The sequence below is a fragment of the Martes martes genome, assembly GCF_963455335.1.
Source record: "Martes martes genome assembly, chromosome: 10".
NCBI classification, from domain to species: domain Eukaryota; kingdom Metazoa; phylum Chordata; class Mammalia; order Carnivora; family Mustelidae; genus Martes; species Martes martes.
In genome coordinates this window covers 56,007,262-56,028,785 of record NC_137898.1, presented here as the reverse complement: position 1 = coordinate 56,028,785, position 21,524 = coordinate 56,007,262, and the positions used below count along the sequence as shown (strand labels likewise).

The window sequence follows — 21,524 nt, the reverse complement described above, 5'->3', positions numbered from 1 at the left end:
GAATACCCTTGACTCTATTCCCTATGCTGTAATTTTTATCCCTGTGTCTTATTCATCCTGCTCCCCTTTACCCGATTTGCCCTCCATGGCCATACTTGATATCCATAGTATCCATGTCTCCCCAAATTTTATCTTACATAGAAAAAAAAAATCTGTGCTCTTACATTAAGCACATTCTCTAGTTCAGGTCACCTCTATCATCTACCTGGCATATCGTGCCCTTCTTTACTGAGCCAATCATTCATTATTCCTCAGGAACCAGGCTTATTAATAAAAAACAAAACAAAACAAAACAAAAACAAAAGACAAAAAACAAACAAAAAAACAAAGAATATAACTCTCCTGCCTACTGTTTTCAGTTGGATTTCAATGTTTCCTTATCTCGCACTCAGTGCGTACCCCTACCACTTTTTGTTCCTTTCCCTTTCTCTTTGTTTCTCTCTTCTTCCTTCCCAGAAATACAAGGAAACAAATCCATGAAACTTATGCGATGTGTCCAATTTACTACTCTGTCTCTATTCCCTCATACAATAATTAATATATTGTGCTTAAAAAATGCTTGGTGAAGTAATAAAGATATAACTGGTGTAGTTGGCAGAAAAAGTATGGATGTGCAAAATGGAGCTCTTGATTTCTTATGATTTTTGCATCTGGAAACTCCTGAATGACTCTGGAGATACACCAGAATTTTTATATTATTACCTCATTACATCTATAAATGTTTGGATTTTGTTTATACATTTGCTTGCTTATTTTGACACAATATGTTTAAAACACACCTTTTTTTTTTTTTTAAGAGAGCTAAAACATTCAAGACCCACCAACACCTTGTTCTTATTGAGTACATGGACACTCTAGAACAATGGGTTTGGGTGCATTTAATTCAGTAATATATGTATATTTGTGAATCTTTCTGGAGAAGAATCCATAGAAAAGGAAGCTGAATTAGGGACTAAAAAATAGAAGATAAAATGAAACATCATATCTTCACTATCTTGTTCTTTGTGTTTCTTGCTATCATTATGCAGTAGCATCCGGAAACACACTGAGTGATTGTTACCACAGAGTATGATGATGTGCAAACAATCTAAAATGCAGGCAAATTTCACAAAAAAATTAAATAGAAAACTATGCCACCTCAATTAATGTTGTTTTTGAAATATTTTATGTAGTTTTGGGATATTGTTACTGTTACATGAAGGGGAAGGCTTCAGGTGTTAATTACGGTGGATTTTATGAACACAACATCTTTACCACATGAATGCGGATCTGCTTGGTCTTGGCACCATAGACAAGTGGATTGAGAAAAGGGGGGACCAGCAAGTAGAGGCTAGAAAAGAGGATATGGATATAAGGGGGAACGTGAGCACCAAACCTATGTGTGAAGAAGGAGAAGAAGGCAAGGAAGTAGAATTGGAGGAAGACACAGATGTGGGCGATGCAGGTATTGAATGCTTTCCACCGAGCCTCCTTCTGGGGCAAACGAAAAACTGTGAAAAAAATCTGTATGTAAGACAACGTGATGAAGGTGAGGTCAAATCCTGCAACAGTGAATGCCACAAAGAGGCCATAGATTTTGTTGACCCGCACATTTTCTGCAGCCAGCTTCACAATGGCCATATGTTCACAGTAGGAGTGGGAGATGATGGTTGTGTGGTAAAATTGAAACCGGCACTTTATCAGTACTAGGCATGGGGCTACTAAAATGGCAGCCCTGAGTGTTACCACAGCCCCTATTTGGGTGACCAGCTGGTAGGTGAAGATGGCGCCGTATCTTAGTGGATAACATATGGCCACATAACGATCCAGAGCCATGGCCAAGAGGATGCCTGACTCTATGCACTGAAATGTATGAATGAGCCACATTTGAAGCAAACAAGAGTCAAAATAAATCTCTGGTACATGAAACCAGAATATGCCAAGCATCTTGGGCATAATGGTGGTTGCAAGTGCAATATCTGTGACTCCTAGCATGCCTACGAAAATGTACATGGGCTCATGGAGGCTGTGCTCTGACTTGATGATGATCAGAAGTATAGAATTTCCAATCATAGCAGTGAGATATATGACACAGAATGGAATCCCGATCCAGCACTGCACAGATTCTAGGCCTGGGATCCCTATTAGTGTCAATACAGAAGGCATGAAGACTGTAATATTGGAGGATAACATAATGTCTTTGGGTCTCAGGAGCAAATGAAAGGAGTATCTCAGTCAGTTGTACTTTCTCTTCTATTCTTATTTTAATCCAAGGTCATCATAGTGAGTTCCTCTGATTTTGACTGAACTCTTAAGATTATATCATCCATCTCATTTATATTATTGAAGGAAAATATCCATAGATAAACTCCACTGTTTTCAGGAAGGGCATCCAGAAGCACTATAGCACAATGATGATTATGTGCATGGCAGGTCAGCTGCATTGGAGCCAGCCAGGTCACATGGGTATGGGACTAAACAGGTGATCTGTCTGTTATCTCATTCTGGACCTGTGGACAAAATGATTAGACTTGTTTATTTTGCTTGGAAAGTGTGTTTGAGTCATGGTATGATGAATTTCTCCATATCCCAAATTCCGGCTACCCAATAGTACTTATTTTCCACTGTTTCTGGGTCCATAACTGACAATTTGGACCTGAAAATCCTACTCTGACCAGTACATTAGTAGAAAAAAACTGACTATGAAAGAGAAGAGAGAAACAGCTGACACCCAAGAGCACGATATATTTAGATACCTTTATCTATCTATAACATTTGTACCTATGTAATATCAGATGTCCTTTCAAAGGAAAGTAAAGGAAGAACTTTGGAAAGGGTCATCCAAACCCTGCACTTTTGGCAAGAATGGGTCAAAATTTCATGCTATTTCTACATTTCCAGTATGACTGTATTTTATTTTTCCTATATACTAAGAAGTGAATTCCTGAAAATTATTTGTGTGCTTAAAATAGCTGACATTCTGTGAAACACATTTCCGAACACCTAGGGGAGAAATCTCTAGAAGGCAAGAAGTTCAGTGTGACAAAACATACAGGCAAGAGGACTCATTCTAGATAACTACTGGGTATAAGAAAATGAGTAAATTGGTTATTTGTGGAATACAGGCTGGATCTTGGGTTTGAACTGTTCAGAGCTACCATTAACATGAGATTTGGCCAAATTAGGTTTATTAATTCTTAATCATTTGAACACTTTAATCATTTTGTGAGGTCAGTCACAGGAAATGAGTAGAAAGTTAAGGGACGCATATGGACCATATGTTCTTTATCCAGTCATCCGTTGAAAGGCATCTGGGTTCTTTCCACAGTTTGGTGACTGTGGCCATTGCTGCTATGAACATTGGGGTACAGATGGCCCTTCTTTTCACTACATCTGTATCTTTGGGGTAAATACCCAGTAGTGCAATTGCAGGGTCATAGGGTATCTCTAGTTTAAATTTCTTAAGGAATCTCCACACTGTTTTCCAGAGTATTATGTCTCCATCAGAAAGGATAAATACCCAACATTTGTATCAACATGGACTGGACTGGAGGAGATTATGCTGAGTGAAATAGGTCAAGCAGAGTGAGTCAATTACCATATGGTTTCACTTATTTGTGGAGCATAAGGAATAACACGGAGTACATTGGGAAATGGAGAAGTGAAGTGAGTTGTGGGAAATCAGAGTGGGAGACAAGCCATGAGAGACTGTGGACTCTGAAAAACAAACTGAGGATTTTGGAGGGGATTCGGGGTTGGGTGAGCCTGGTGGTGGGTATTAAGGAGTGCATGTATTGCATGGAGCACTGGGTGAAGTGATAAATAGTGAATTTTGGAACACACACAAATAAAATAAAACTTAATTTAATCTAAAAAAAAAGAATGCTAATGGGTGAAAGGATAGGTTCTCCAACAGAAGTCATATAAAAAGTACGAATACAAGACAGAGAGTAGACCTGGGATAGTAGAAAGATTCAGGAAAGGGCTAAAGCAGCTAATGAAAATTTAACCACCTCAGTTGACTGATGACTGAATTTTCTGAAAACTGGTCTCTTAGTCCTTATATGAGAGTTCTTCTCTGATAAAGATCGTTGTTTTTAAAAATTACATATCTGTGGCAACTGGGTGGCTCAGTCAGTTAAGCATCTGCTTTTGGCTCAGGTCATGATCAGTTCCTGGTATCAAGCCCAATATCAGGCTCCCTACTCAGCAGGGAGTTTTCTTCTCCCTCTGCCACTCCCCTCCCTGCTTGTGCTCTCTCTCTCTCTTTCAAATAAATAAATAAATAAATAATCTTTAAAAAATTACAAACCTAAAATCATGAAATTCTCAAGTTGTACAATAGAAAAATATTTGCTATCCTGTAGAAAACAGAGTTCAGCTATTTCATTCTTTCCTAGACTCTTTAATACTGTTGCTTTATATCAGCAAGCTCATGATCACCTAACCACATACTGTGTGTCACCAAATATGCCAGAAGTTCAGGAATAGCTGCGTTTATGCAGCTAAAACTTTAGTGAAGGACTGTAGTCAGAAGTATCGTTTATGAAGAAATGCTGTGTTCAGCCAACATGTATTTAGAATGGACTAGTCCGTTAGTCAGCTAAGTTTTGATTTCCATGGTTTTGCTCTTCAGTGCTTCATTCTACAAATCCATAGGTCACAGATCATTTCTCATAGGGTTGAGTTTTTCCTTCCTCATAGTTAATCAGAATTAGAAAAGGAATCCTTTAGTAATAATCCCATTGTCTGACTTATTCAAGAAAAAGGAGCTGCCGTGGGAGCATTACCTGACAGGTACAGATGGTACAGATGGTGGGGAGGCAGGTGAGAGAGGACATAAGCGAGTACAAGGCAGCTGGGAAGGAGTGCTTATCATTGGAGAAACTGGTAGTGAAACATTAAGGAGTAAACTTCCTTTCACTTTGTTGTTGGGAGCCAGTTCTTACCAGACACCTGAAGACCATCGGCAATCTTCACAGCGTCATCACTCATTGTTCAGCTGTCATCCACTTTTAACCCTGTCTCATTCCCTTGTGTTTGTGTTGGCAATTCCCCTTTCTTCTACCTGTACCTTCTAGAACTGCCCCTTGTAAACATCATGGACTCTGATCCATTCATCACTGTGGCTATCTGCCAACATGTGGACATCTCTGGGATATCCTTTCCTGCTTTTCTTCTGTCCCTGCAAAGCAGACTTGCTCTTTCTTCTATAAGTCAGTCTGAGATCATGTGGGTGAGTTCATCATCCAACAAAATCCAAGCAAGGTCTATTATTTGCTAGACACAGCATAAATTTATTAAATGTAAATTGGCCACCAATTATAATGTTTCCCAGTGAATGTGGAGAAGGGAGAAGGTCTGAACATGGGATTTCCTAGCCACTAGCCCAAGCACTAGGGACCAACTAGCTCAGAATGAAGCTCTCTTGGGTCCATCTACAGCTAATGTCTCTGAAGTCAATTTGCCTCTGAAGTCAATTTAACAACTTGCAGAGTCACCTTGGTCTCCTCATTTCTTTTTCCCCAAAGAGTAAATGTAGAGAAATTAATATACTCAAGTTATATTTTTTGACTTCCTTAGAAGATAAAAAAACTTGTAAAAATTAAGTAATAAAACTTATTTTGTCAGGTTTTTTTTTTTTTTCCTGCTGTCCTCATTTGGAGAAAAATCTAATGAATGCTTCAATATAGGCATGTTACTATGCTAATGATTTCTATATACATTAGTATCCTTGTGATCCTTCTTTCACTGAAACATTTCTGAAAAGAAAAGCTGCATCCACAATGACTCTTTATCACGCATTTAACTCATTCTCTTGCAGTATTATTCCTCAGATTTTTATCTTATTGATGCTATTTTTGTGAATTCAGTAATATTCTCAGAATGACTAGTTATGATGGACGTTTCTAAATCCTTCTGTACTGAGCTTTGAGGCAATTACTGCACGTTTGATGAAATTTTTCTCCATCTCTCCGTTTATACCTTCTTCCCTCTTTTCTTCCACTCTTCCTTTGGAATGCAGATGTTTTATGCTTCATAGATGTGGAGGAATAATGCCATTTGCTCTTAATGCAAATAAAAAGAAGATATGTTAAGTTCATTACAATTTTTAGAAATATGGGGAGAAGAACTAGTATATCTTTTATAATAAGAACAAATGATAAATTCAAAGAAACACATAGTACTGATGCACATAGTACTTTCTCTTTGACATGATTCACCCGATTTCTAGACTTGTATGTTGCTAACCTTAAGACGTAGTTGAGGTAATGTTGAGATGTTGGCAAATTTAAGAAGTAAACACTTTCTTCAATTACTGATTCAATTTCTTTGTTAGTTTTTAGTCTGTTCAAGTTTTCTATTTATTCTTGTTTCAGTTTTGGTAGTTTATATGTTTCTAGGAACTTACACATTTCTTCTAAGTTGTCCAATTTGTTGACATATAGTTTTTCATATTTTCATAATATTCTTTTATAATTATGTGTATTTCAGTGGTCTAGGTTGTTATATCTCCTCTATGGTTCGTGAATTTATTTATTTGGGTCCTTTCTCTTTTCTTTTTGATAAGTCTGCCTAGAGGTTTATCAATTTATTAATTTTTTCGAAGAACTAACTCCTGGTTTCATAGATGTGTTCTATTGTTTTCTTAGTTTCTGTATCATTCTGTATCATCTGATTTGTCATTATTTCCTTCCTTCTGCTAGCTTTAGGCTTCACCTGTTGTCCTTTTTCTTGATCCTTTACATGTAAGAATAGGTTTTTGGAGATTTTCCTGGCTTCTTGGGTATACACCTTTGTTGCCAAATACTTCCATCTTATGACCACTTTTGCTGCATCCCAAAAGTTTTGGGCCATTGTGTTTTCATTTTCATTTGTTTCCATGTATTTTTTTTTTAATTTCTTCTTTGATTTTGATTTTGCCTATTCATTTTTCTTTTGATTTTGCCTATTCATTTTTTTTTAAATTATGTTCAGTTAGCCAACATAATACATCATCAGTTTTTGATGTAGTGTTCAATGATTCATTAGTTGGGTATAACACCCAGTGCTCATCACCACACATGCCTTCCTTACCAGCACCTGGTTACCCCATCCCTTCATTGCCCCTCCTTCTGTAACCCTCAGTTTGTTTCCTGAAGTCCAGAGTCTTTCCTGGTTTGTCTCCTTCTCTGATTTCTGGTTCTCCGTGCTATCCCTTATGTTCCACATATGAGGGAAACCATATGATTATTGTCTTTCTCGGCATGACTTATTTCACTTAGCATAATCCCTCCAGTTCCATCCATGTCATTGCAAATGGTGGGTATTCATCCTTTCTGATGGCTGAGTAATATCCCATTGTATATATGAATCACATTCATTTTTTTAGTAACATGTTGTTTAACCTCCGCATATATGTGGTCTTTCTAAATTTTTTCTTGTAGTTGACTTCTAGCTCTAAGCATTGTTGTCAGAAAAGGTGTATGGTATGATCTCAATCTTTTTTGCATTTGTTGAGGCCTGTTTTGTGCCCTAATATGTGATCTATTCTGGAGAATGTTCTACATGCACTTGAAAAGAATGTGTATTCTGCTGTTAGGATGGGATGTTCTGCATATATCTATTATGTCCATCTGGTCAGTAGGATGAAGGAAGGCATTTGCAATTTCAGGTAAAAAAAGGAGATAGATACAAAAGAGCAAAGGACCTTAAATGCTTTTTTGAGAATTTTCTGTATAAAGGAGAGAGATACAATGGTACTGATTCATGTTGGATGGAATTGATTCAGAGGTCAGATTTACATGTGAACTAATAATCACCTTATTCTTGAGTCACAAATGAATGATTTAGAATAGTTCGTAATTTCCTACCCTGTTCTTCTCTTCTATGGATTTTATTTAAATTTTGACACTCCCAAAGTTTTCTCCTGGGTTCTTTTTTTTTTTTTTTTCCAGACCACAGTGTCTGTTTGTTTTTACTTTAAAAAATATATATCATTATACCAGGTGATGGGTATTAAGGAGGGCACATATTGTGATGAGCATTGGGTGTTATACGCAACTAATTAATCATTGAACACTACATAAAAACCTAATGATGTACTATATACAGCCAACTGAACATAATTAAAAAATACAATTATTAGAAAAAATTAAAATTATGTATGTGGCTCATAATGTGTTTCTGTTGGTCAATACTGTACTATAATTACTTTTTACCCTCAAATTATACAAATTTGCTTTTAATTCTATTCATTCTAAATAATGTAGTTATCAACTTCCTTATGGCAACTTCTTATTTTTTAAGATTTATTTATTTATTTGTTTGACAGAGAAAGAGAGACAGAGAGAAGGAACACAACCGGGGGAGTGGGAGAAGGAGAAACAGGATTCCCACTGAGCAGGGAGCCCAAAAGGATGAATATTCAACTTTTGTATCAACATGGACTGGACTGGGGAGATTATGCTGAGTGAAGTAAGTCAAGCAGAGGAAGTCAGTTATCATATGGTTTCACTTACTTGTGGAGTTTATGGCAACTTCTATAGCAATATTTCCAATATGAATTTTCTCACTTCATTTATTTTGTTCCATATACATAGGTTCAGTATATATTATCCAATATCATTTCTTGCTGCAAATACTTTGAAAAACTGTCCCTGACCACATCATTTAGCAACACAATGGGTAAAAAAAAATACTTTTCCACTTTATCATAATTTGTGAAAGTAACTGGAAACCCAGATCAATATTTGATGTATTTTCTACTTCTTTATTTTTCCCCCTTTCTTTCTTTCCTTCTTTTTTGGTTAGTCTAGTGAATATTATCTTAAATTAAAGGTCATCATCATACCTTGTTTACCAAAAATGTATGTAAGTATTTATTATGAAACATATCAATGTGGGAATCCATGTCTTCAGCAGAGTAAAATCAATTAGACCCAATATAAGTTCATCTCTTCTTTTAACAAAACTACAGTCATTAAAAGACTCATGTTGCCAAAATCACTGATGGAATTCTGATTATATGGAATATAGAATCAACAAAATAACATTAATGTTACTCTCATGAAATAAAATATTACAGCCTGATGTTTTTATTTAATGAACCATTTAATTACTCACTATGTTCCAGGTATTTTTTGGAAACAGTTGAAGAATAAGAAATATATATTTATTCCATATCTTGAAAAATCTAGATTGTGTTAAGAGCTTGAAATTCAAAACTAATATTCACCATTTATTAAATATCTACTATATCATCCACCTTCATAAAATCTTTGGACATTTTAGGGTATTTTATCTTAATGTATGGTATTGACATTATTAGCCTATATTATATTAATAAAAACTGAGACTTTTTGCTGTAATAGGTGAATCTACTTGGATCCAATTCCATGGCAAACTGATGCAAAAAGAAACAAAAATAATTTGCATCATCTGAGATTTTATAATTATACTTCAGCAAGGATATGGGATATACCTCAGTGGATAAGTGTATCAAGAAGAATTGTACGAAAATATACAGCAAATTTCAATCAGTTTGGGAGCACCTGGGGAACTCAGTTGGTTAAACTTCTGCCTTTGGCTGAGTTTATGGTCCCAGGGTCCTGGGATGAAGCCCCATGTCATTGGGCTTCCTGCTCAGCAGGGATTCTGTTTCTCCTTCTCCCCTGCTCTTCACTACAGCTTGTGTTTTCTCTTTTTCAAATAAATAAATAAAATCTTTAAAATTTTTTTAAATCAGTTTGTGCCTGTTTAAATTCTGATGGGAAAAAATTCCCATATGCCCTTTATATTTTTACCAAATAATTATAATACACGCATTACATGTTTACAATATGTTATGTGTCTGATATAAAACCACATTTTCAATGCCATATCATCCATATACTGGCTAACGCTCTCTGAAATTTGCCTCAAAAGTGTGTGCTACTGTTTATAGGAATATTCATTTGGGAGACTTAACATGGCCACGTGGGTCAGAGTTGCCCTAGAGAATCTTTACAGGATAGTGTGCAAACTGAAGCTCGAGAGCAATATACATCATAAGTAATCAGAAGACCAAAAAGAGGAAGAAAGAAAATAAACAAAGGAGCAGGTAAATAAAATAGAAAAGCATGCCTTCAACCAAACAGAAGAAAAAATCATGTGAAAAACGTAGTTACTTTTCTTCCTGATAGTTTTATATTTCCAACTTCATGAGGCCTAATTGATATTCTTCTAAAGAAGATTTTCTCCTTCTCAACACACTTGGCACTTTTAGTTAGATAAATTTTGTGTCCTGGGACAATTCTCTATATTGTAGGAGACTTAGCAGCATCCCTGACTCCTACCCATCAGATTCCAGTTGTTCTTTCTTGTCATGAAAATAAAAAATGTCTCAGACATTGCCAAATGTCAACTGCATGTGTGGAAAGGGACAAAACATACCTGGTTACTGACCATTGTTCTGCAGTCTTACATTGGAGAAGAATAGTCTTTAATCAAACAAGAATCAATGTAGAATAGTTTTTAACCAAATGAGAATCATTTGTAGCTTTATTCAAAATAGGCAGAATAAGTCTGGCTAACAAGGGAAATCATTTTTCAATAGGTCTTATGCAGATAAAGGAGAAGGAAGGCCATTCCCAGAGGAAATATTTTGGACAAAATCAAAGAAGAATGAAGTATACAGTGGGATTGCAAATCAACAAGTAACTTTCATACATGAATTGTTTCATAAAGAGATGATGGTTGTTCAGGCTAAGGAAAAAGGAAGAATAATAAACGTAAGCTTCCAATTTTAAGCAAAATAATTGCAAAAACCTAGGTGGAATAACAAGTTTTTTGTTTCGTTTTGTTTTGTTTTGTTTTTGCCTCTAAAAATCCATTCTACCCTTCAACAGATGAATGGATAAAGATGATGTGGTTCATATATACAATAGAATATTACTCAGTCATTAGAAAGGATGAATACCAACCATTTACACTGACATGAATGGAACTAGAGGGGATTATGCTAAGTGAAATTAGTCAAGTAGAGAAAGGCAATTATCATGTGGTTTCCTTCATATGTGGAACATAAAGAATAGCTCAGAGGACCATAGGGGAAAGAAGGGAAAACTGAATGGGAAGAAACCAGAGAGGGAGACAATGATGAAAGACTCTGGACTCTGGGAAACAAACTGAGGGTCACAGAAGGGAGGGGGATTAGGGCATGGGGTAACCAGGTGATGGTATTAAGGAAGACATGTGTAGTGATGAGCACTGGGTGTTATATACAACTAATGAATCATTGAACACTACATCAAAATGATGTATTATGTGTTGTATTATATGATTGTATGCATTCAATGATGTATTATATGTTGGCTAATTGAACATAATAAAAGAAACAAACATAGACTCTGCTAGCAGATTGTTAAGTAGCTTAAAAGATGAGAGCTGACATAGGGAGATGAAGTTAGAAGAATACTTTTTTTTTTTTAAGATTTTATTTATTTACTTGACAAACAGAGATCACAAGTAGGCAGAGAGGCAGGCAGAGGGAGAGGAGGAAGCAGGCCCCCTGCCGAGCAGAGAGCCCGATGCAGGGCTCGATCCCAGGACCCCAAGATCATGACCTGAGCTGAAGGCAGAGGCTTAACCCACTGAGCCACCCAGGTGCCCCAAGTTAGAAGAATACTTGTCATAGTCCAGATAGGATAGGATGAAGTGACCTGGCCACATTAAAAGAGTAACATAGAAACAATATTTGTGCTGCTCGATGACTTGATGGATGGAAATAATGGGAGATGAGACTAAGATGTCCTTGGGTTGAGAGTAACAGCACTGAATGAGAAAGACAATCTCTGGAAACCTTTCCCTGTACAAGGTCTCTGACCTTCACCCTTTGATCTCTGCCTCATGTCCCCAGGAATAGACTATCTTTGTTTCTGTGATAGCTTGTCCATTTCAGGACAGCTCCAGTTGTCAGACAAGTCTTCTTCTCAGTGAGCCTCAAACTACCTTCCTCTTCATTTCTCATAAAAGTCCTCAATCCACCTTCCGAAGAACATATCAGACATGGGACATGGTGGTTAATTAGTGAATCTGAAGTCAGGACGGTTTAAATCCTTGGGATACTCCTTAGCTTTGCATGCTCTTCAGGCAGTTCTAAAACTTGTCATTGTCTCAATTCTTTATTAGTGAGGCAAAGTTAACTGGTAGAAACACACTTCATGGTAACTCTGAGGATGAAATGATGTAATTCATTTAAAATATTTAGATGTTATGCATTTAAAATGTATTTTTCAATGTATCTTATTTTAATTTATTTAATGTATTAATGTATTTAATGTAATTTTAAATGTATTTTATTTTAAATGTATTTAAAATATATTTTCTGCCTGAATGAAGTTACCGTGTCCTTCACGTGACTAACTTCAGTTAGTTGATGAGCATGTCACCAGGTGAGATTTCCCCTGAATGATTTGAAGGCATCATTGCTACTGAATCTCTTCCAATCTAAATATGTATAATTTCCTGACCTTTAATCAAAAAGCTTTCTGTGCATTGATCAGCCCTGATCCTCCTCTAGGATGCTCCTATGTGTCAGACTCACTTTAAAATTTGTCACCTACTGTGTGATTAATTGACCCAAAAATATTCTGAACAGCCTGAGACAAAAATCTTCACATTTGAACAGTCTACTACTATAAGATTCGACTGCTTTTTTATCATCCTGGCATCTTCTTGGATCACATAGGTTATATGTTCTCTTTGAAACTAATGTTCCATTTCCCCACATTCGGTGCAGAATCTCAAGCCCAAAAACTTACCAGGGATCATCTGTGGTATCATACATAGAAGTCCTAAATTGGGAATCCCGGTGGTTCAGCTACATAGGATGACCATTTTGTACTAAAGGAGACAGCTGGGTGATTGGTTTTCACCAATGGCTGGTGAGCCTTTAGGTTTGTGAAAAAGGAGGAACAATATGGCTCAGAACTTGGAAGATTGATTATCTAAATGCAATTCTGCATCTTTAAAATTTTCAAAGTGGTCTTTCTTTGGGATTGGGAACAAAATGACCCTCCCTTTGAATCTTCCTCAAAGAAGACAATGCCCCAAGACAACACAAAACAAGTCAATGACACATAAAAAAACGAGCCAATAAAAAGAAAATTAAACATCCTGAGATACTTAGACATCAGTTTAGACAAGCTGACAGAAATTAAATAATTATTTCTGTAATCTAATTACAGTCAGAGAAAGATTGCTTTCTTATTTAGACTTCATAAGGGGGGCTGACCTAGGAAAGTTCACCTCAGAGCTTCCATAATCTTTTACTTTCTGAGTTTCTTCCACATGAACTTTGGTGACATCAATCTTTCCTTTCTCAAACGAGCTCATTAAATTGTCCCAGTAATGTTCAAAATTCTAATTAAATGATGATACTCATTTTAAAAAAATTCAGCATCATTCACAATATCTATATCAACTTCCCATCTGGGAACTATAATTCATGGCCATTATACTTAGTTGAAAGAATGTTTATGCTTTATAAAATGGATATAAGTTTTACTGTCAAGTAGAAGAAGAGAAAAGATTCTCTTCCTCTGCATAGTACCAGAGCAAGCATCACAACACTGTATTACATGCATCTGCCTGAAAGATATGATGGTCTTACTTGGAGTCAGACTGTTTTTTTTTCCCCCTGTGTCATTGGGTGTGGGCCTATCTAGTAGACCTGTTCCTTCTGCACTGAAAGAGTCTCTGACTCCCAACTTGTCAGTAAGCTGCCATAAAATTATATTCATCCTAGAAAAAATAATGGTATAGATTGAGGGCATTGTGTGCTGGGCCAGTTCACACTGGCTTAGGAGAGATCGTTGTGTGCATCTCTTCCCAGTTCTGGAATCAGTGATGTCATATGGTTGTTTGAAATCAGCCATAACTGGAGAAGTTATGAAAAAGAAACAAACAATGTATATCTAGGTGCCAGTTACCCAACAGAGTAACAACACGTGGGCTCAAAATAAATTAAAATGTTTTCAGAGAAAATAAAATGAGTAATTTTCAGATGGAATATGAAGTATGCTGAGGTGTGGTCAGCAGGTTCATGAACACTGTATACTACTGTTTATAAAGAGTATAGGTAACAATGTAGACTTATTGAGTGAATGCAAAGGTGCTTTTAGAATCATGCAAAAAAAGCTTAAACCTCATAGACTCATAATGTCATATATGTTAGGGACAAAAATCTTGTTAGATACTATTTGGTAAAACCCATTAGGACTCTAGGGGAATAAGATGTTTTAGAAAGAGTGCAACTCCTTATTTCTGGCAGATATAGTGCCTTAACTCACCCAATATATAAAATAGAAATAATTACCTTTATAAGCATTTTAATGGAACTTTATCTCTCCAGGAAATGCAATAGAAAATACAGAAATAAAAATTTTAGAAGAAGCTCTTATTTCTGCATGTCATCCAGAGAAACTCAGAAATAAAACACTTAAGCTTTTAAAATAACAGTTAAAAATCCAAGTTGAGGGGTGCCTGGATGGCTCAGTGGAAGCCTCTGCCTTCAGCTCAGGTCATGATCCCAGGGTCCTGGGATCAAGCCCCACATCAGGCTCTCTACTCAGCAGGGAGCCTGCTTCCCCTCTCTCTCTGCCTGCCTCTCTGCCTACTTGTAATCTCTGTCTGTCAAATAAATAAATAAAATCTTAAAAAAAAAATCCAAGTTGAATAGTTTTTACTATGATGATTGATAAAATTAATCAAGTGAGAAGAAGTAAGTGTACATAAAAAAAGGAAAATACAAAATAAAAGGAGACTGGACATGAGTATATTATTTGTGGAATCTGTGAATTAAGATGGGAGTCCTTACAACACAGAGAGGGGACAGATCATTTAAAAGCTTGTGTGGCCAGAGTTTTGTGCTATCGGGTACCAAGAGTAGACTTGGGTACATGCCATGGAATTTCACTCAAACATAAAAACGTGAATTTCCGATTAATGCTACAACATGGATGAACCTCAAAAACTTCATACTATATGGAAGAAGCTAGACACAAGATACCATATAACTTATGATCTACAACTTGAAATGTATATATATTTATAAGAATTAACATCTTAACAATACTGAAATTTTCAATCCCAGAATGTGGTATAGGTTTCTATTTCTTTATTGTTTGCTTTCTCTTAACAATGTTTTGTAATTTTCATTAGAGAACCCTTGCAAGTCTGACTAATAGAGGTTCTCAACAATTTTAGGAGTTATACATAGAAGTAGTAGATGGAAGACAAAACATCATTTCTTTCAAGTTTTTATTTAAATTCTAGTTAGTTAACATACAGTATAATATTTGTTTCAGGAGTAGAATTTAATGATTCATCACTTACATAAAACACCCAGTGCTCATCTTAAGTGCTCTCCTTAATGCCCATCCCTCATTTAGCTTGTCCCCCACTGACCTCTCCTCCAGCCATGTTCAGTTTGTTCTCTATAGTTGAGTCTCTCTTATGCTTTGTCTCCCTCTCCTTTTTTTAATTTCCCCTATGTTATACTGTTTAGATGTAAGTATGCACTTCAGTATGAAGGCCAAATGGACCCACTAACTAAATCTCAAATGTGGCTGATTTACTCATCAGGTGTCAGAATGACATCCCTATCCTGGAGTAGAAACTACTCCAGGAAGGCCAACTCAAGAGGCCTGCAGCTTAGGGGATGTTCTTTATAGAGGAGAAGGGAGGAGATAGGCAAATGTTGCAAGTTATTCTTCCCAAATTGAATATTTAGATAAGGAACCGCAAAAAGCCAGACAAATCAATGCATTATCACTCCCTCACCTGAAAGCCAACTCTGGGAGCAAGTGTCAACTCCCACACTTGATGTGTCAAAACTCACCATAATTAAAGACCTCTTTCATTGTCTGAAATGATTACTTGGGAAATATCCATGGCATAATCAAGGGCTCTTGTGGCATAATCCTGAAAAAAAATTCCTTGAAAATATTAATTCAATATTTATTCCCCAGATTTTAAATGGAAGATGAAAAATATCAGGCATGATCAAAGGAACAGTAAAGTGCTTCATAAAAGGATATACTAATGGAAAAGCCAGTAAGTCTTCTTTAAGTGCTAATTATAAAGAAAATCATATTTCACCTATGAAGTTAAAAATGTGAACCATAACCAGTGTTCTTGAAAATTCAGCCAAACAAGTTATTTTGGTCATTGTTGAAATTGATGCAATCCCCTTGAAGATTAACTTTGAAATTTCTAGAAATCATTAAAATTACCTTTTACAAAATACCTTTGTATTTTTATTTTTCAAGCAGTTTTATGTTTAAGAATTTATCCTCTAATTGTCCTGGCCTATGTATGGGAGGATAGAGAGTCCTAGTTTTCCTTTTCTTCTTACAAAGATCAATTTTTTCCCCTCTTTTCCATTTTTAAGTCTTAACTTGGAACTGGTGCTGGTAATTTAAAAACCAAAAATAACTAAATAATCTAGTCTCTAAGCTAGATATTTTATGGAATATTATAACAATTGAATATGGTGAAAATATCTCCTACTTTCACATTCTGCCTCTAGGTTGGTCTTATATCATACATATTTTCAGGAAAACTTCCAGAAGTAGTGATTTGGGGCATACTTCAAAATTCCATGAATAAGCATAGAATTAAAGTGAACTATCCAAAGCTGATCTGCTGCCTGTTTTTGTATAGCTCAGTAGCTAAGAGGAATGGTTTTTACAGATGAATTTTTGCAATCAGTTTGATGGTAGGGAAAATCTAACTTTCAGCCACACTTTAGCAGAATGTTATCCCCTAGAACATTCTTCTAATTGGTAGACTTTCATTACAGAAAAGTACACAAGTGTGTTTATTATTATTAGTATTGCCCATTATAAATGATACATCATTACATAGAATTTCACCAAAATTTTTGTGGAAATATGCTTTGTCTCTTTTTAGCTAAATACCTAAAAAATACTCTTTAATTGTCTCTTTGCCCTCATGGTCCAAACTATTTAATTGGCCCTTTTCATGAAAGATTGTTGAACTCTTGCTGGAACATTAAGAAATTACCTCTGAGACTCTTAATCACAGGAAAAAAACAGGGTTACTGGAGTGGTGGGTGGTGGGGAGGTGGGTAGCTGGATGATGGACATTAAAGAAGTCATGTGATGTAATGAGATGGATCATGATGTAAAGAAGATTTATGAATCACTGAACTCCAAAGATTAATAATACATTATGTTACTTAATTGAATTTAAATTGAGAAGAAGAAAAAACAAATAATCTCTGATTTTTTTTAGTTTCTTTTATTCCAAAGACACTGTTATCAAAGAAAGCAGCCATTACTGGTAATCCAATCTAATCCTATCTAAATAAATACTGACATTTAACAGCCTCAAAAGATGCCTCAGGATAACCTCTACATTTATAGAGTAATTATCTTCAGCAGTCATCTGATAAAGTCCAGTCCATAAAACAAGCCAGAGTAGCCACACCCATGTGACATGCAAGAATCTAGTATTTTTACATATACATTGGTTTTAAATGTCATAAATCAAAGCATGGAGAGCTGTACACATGTGAATGTTTTCCATAATCTTTAAAAAGGTGATCCATGAGCTGAGGTTTTCAAGAATAACCCACAAGCCATAAGTTCTTGAGCCATTAATTTAGACAGAACACTCCATATATTCATTAATACAATAGTCTTGAATGATTAAAAAACATAATGTTTTATGTCCACCGAGAAGATATGCTGCCAAATGCCAAGTGGGTACACACACACACACACACACACACACACACCTTTCTTATAGTAAAAACTCACCCATGACACATGATAACTTTCAGAATAAAGTTCAACAAGTTGGCATGGTGTCCACAATCACTCTTGCTATTTGTATTTGTCTTATCTGTACAAATTGTACATTACACTGAAAAAAACCCTGCAGTTTCTTGATTCTCTGTTTAATCTCCAATATCATCTACCTGTCACGTATGCCTTACCTGATTAGCCATTCATTTGTCTTTCCTTAAGAATCAGATTCCTTGCAGAGAAAGACAAGTACCATATGATTTCATTCATATGTGGAACTTAAGAAACCAAACGAACAAGTGAAGGGAAAAAAATAAGAGAGAGGTAACTCAGGAAAGAGACTTTTAACAACAGAGAACAAACTGATGGTTACCAGAGGGGAGGTGGGTGTGGGGAATGGGTGAAATAGCTGATAGGTAATAAGGAGTACACTTGCTGAGATGAGCACACAGTGATGTATACAAGTGTTGAATACCATATTGTACACCTAAAGCTAACATAACGCTGTACGTTAAATAACTAGAATTAAAATAAAAAAAGAAAGATCAGACTCTTATTAAAAAGACAAAGAAAATAAAAGTAGCTCTACAGACTGCTACTTTCAGTTGAATTTCAGTGCTTCACTCTCTTTGCTAACCCACATTCTATTGGTACCTCTGTCACTTTTCTCTCATTTTCCTCTCTCTGTCTCTCACTTTCTCCTGGAAATATAAAGCTATGGTAGCTATAAAATCAAAAACAGAAACACTGTGTCAAATTTACCATTATGTTTCTATTCTTCACTATAGCATTTATAATATTATAGGTTTTTTATAACACTTGATGAATTAATAAAGAAGTAATGGGTGAGAGTGCAGAACTACCAAGAGTGCTCAGGATTTTTGCATCTTAATGCCCTGAATGACACCATAAATGTTGAAATTTGAAGACTATATCTAATTAGGTACATATAATTTTTGCTTCTTTGTTTGGGATTTTTGTTTGTTTGAATAAGAATAAAAAAAAACTTCCTTTCATTTTTTTGAAGATGATTGGGATGGTCAAGAAACAAACAGAATCAATGATTTATTTTCACTGACCTTGAAAGTCACAAACCATGAGTCATGGGTGCATTTAATTCATTGAGAGATTTGTGTTTGTTAATCCTTCTGGGGAAGGATGCTTAAAGGAGAAAGTTCAATCAATAACTAAAAATTAAGAGAAAAGGAAGTAATATATTTTGTTTTTTCTACATTACTCATTCTCATTTCCCAGTAGGATCTAAACCCTATGACCAATAGGTATCATGGACTATGATGTGAAAACCATCTAAAAGGCAGGAAGATTTCACAAAAGAATTAAATTGAAAACTCAAACATCACAATTAACATGCATTTTTGCTGTTTTATTTAATTTTGAGAGATAATTACTTACTATTGTATAAAGAGAAAGACTGCAGGTATTAATCACATTGGATTTTATGAACACAACATCTTTACCACATGAATGCGGATCTGCTTGGTCTTGGCACCATAGACAAGTGGATTGAGAAATGGGGGGACCAGCAAGTAGAGACTAGAAAAGAGGATATGGATATAAGGGGGAATATGAGCACCGAACCTATGTGTGAAGAAGGAGAAGAAGGCAAGGAAGTAGAGCTGGAGGAAGACACAGATGTGGGCGATGCAGGTATTGAATGCTTTCCACCGAGCCTCCTTCTGTGGCAAACGAAAAACTGTGATAAATATTTGTATGTAGGACAAAGTGATGAAGGTGAGGTCAAATCCCGCAACAGCAAATGCCACAAACAAGCCATAGATTTTGTTGACCTGCACATTTTCTGCAGCCAGTTTCACAATGGCCATATGTTCACAGTAGGAGTGGGAGATGATGGTTGTATGGTAAAACTGAAACCGACATTTTATCAGTACTAAAGATGGGGTTGCTAGAATGGCAGCCCTAAGTGTTACCACAGCCCCTATTTGGGTGACCAGCTGGTGGGTGAAGATGGCGCCATGTCTTAGTGGATAGCAGATGGCCACATAACGGTCCATAGCCATGGCCAGGAGGATGCCTGACTCAATGCACTCAAACATGTGGATGAGTCCCATTTGAAGCAAGCAAGAATCAAAATAAATCTCTGGCACATGAAACCAGAAAATGCCAAGCATCTTGGGCACAATGCTTGTGCCAAGTACAATATCCGTGACTCCTAGCATGCCTAAGAAAAGATACATGGGCTCATGGAGGCTACGTTCTGAAATGATGATGACCAGAAGCACAGAATTTCCAATCAAAGCAAAGAGATACATGGCACAGAAAGGAATCCCGATCCAGCACTGCACAGACTCTAGGCCTGGGATCCCTATTAGGGTCAACACAGAAGGCATGAAGACTGTAATGTTGGAGATGGACATAATGTCTTTGGGTCTCCAGAAACAAATGAAAGGAGTATCTCAGTTAGTGGTACTCTTCTTCTCTACTCCTTTTTTTATCCAAATTTGTCATAGTGAGTTTCTCTGATTCTGGCCAAAATATAAGGTCATATCATCCATTTCACCTATATTGTTAATGGAAAAAAGACTGGCCATTGATGCATATCACTGTTTTGAGGGAGGACATCCCCAAGCACTAGTTCATAATAAGAGGTGCTGTGCAAGGAAGGGCAAATGCATTAGAATCACCAGATCATTTGAATAAGGGAATCAACTGCCGCCCTTTCTGTTATGTCTCTCTGGATCTGTGGATAAATAATAATGTTTGCTTATTTTGTTTGCAAATTGTACATTTATCAGATTTTCATAAATCTCTCCCTATCCCAAATTGCAGCTAATCCTTTGGGCTCTATTTTTTTCTTCACTGTCACTGAGTCAGGAAGTGTTAGTTTAGACAAGCCACTAATCAGAGTCTAACATGTATACTGGTATCAAAAGCTTCTTATGAAAGAGAGGAATGATAGAAATGGCTCTACCCAAGAGCATAACATACTTAGATATCTATATCTATATTACCTTTCTACATAAGAATGGAGGTCCGTTCAAAAGAATGTGAGGTAGGGCTTGAGAAAAAATGATTCAAATCCTAGTAATTTTTACAGTCTGGATCAAAGTTCCATGCCATTTTTTCCATTATTAGTAAAACTATATTTTATTTTGGCTTTATTGCTAACATGGGATTAAAATGAGTTGTGTGTATATATATATATTTTTTATAACTCATTATATATACATATAATGAGTTATTACTAACCTGGGATTAAAATGAGTTGTATACTTAAAATAGCAGAAATTCTGTAACACCCATTTCAGAATACCTAGAGGCAAGAAATATCTAGAAGGCAAGGGAGTCCTGAACAACAGTGTGGAGGTAAGTGGACTTGTCCTTCCTTCCCACAGGACATAGGTAAATGGGTAGCTTAGCCAGAATAGAGGTTATTTTCTAGGGTTAAATTGGTCAGAGTTACCATTAGCAATGATTGGTAAATTTAGGCTTGTTGATGTTTAAGAATATATATACACATCATTTGAATGCTTTGATCATTTTGGAGCTCAAGAATCAAAAATAAATAGAAAATAAAGGGGTGAAAAGATAGGTTCCTTAAAAGGGAGTCCAATCTAGAAGTAGAAAGGGAAGACAGAGGGCAGACATTGCAATACCAGAAATGATTCAGGAGAGGGCCATAGAACAACTAATGATAATTTGATCACCACAATTCACTGATGACTAAATTTTCCAAAAACTTGGGGTCTTAGTCCCCAAATGAGAGTTCTC

The 21,524-nt window shown here is 36.1% G+C and overlaps 2 protein-coding genes across 2 annotated transcripts; both read right to left on the bottom strand.

Moving 5' to 3' along the window:
• Positions 1–1,233: 1,233 nt before the first annotated feature.
• LOC308350107 (olfactory receptor 52A1-like) lies at positions 1,234–2,172 on the bottom strand (the record flags this gene model as incomplete). Its single annotated transcript, XM_080815111.1, has 1 exon — positions 1,234–2,172. One exon carries the CDS (start codon positions 2,170–2,172, stop codon positions 1,234–1,236), a length of 939 nt encoding a protein of 312 aa, XP_080671237.1.
• A 17,059-nt stretch (positions 2,173–19,231) lies between these two features.
• LOC308350114 (olfactory receptor 52A1-like) lies at positions 19,232–20,170 on the bottom strand (the record flags this gene model as incomplete). The annotated part of the gene is made up of 1 exon (XM_080815118.1): positions 19,232–20,170. One exon carries the CDS (start codon positions 20,168–20,170, stop codon positions 19,232–19,234), a length of 939 nt encoding a protein of 312 aa, XP_080671244.1.
• Between the last annotated feature and the right edge of the window lie 1,354 nt (positions 20,171–21,524).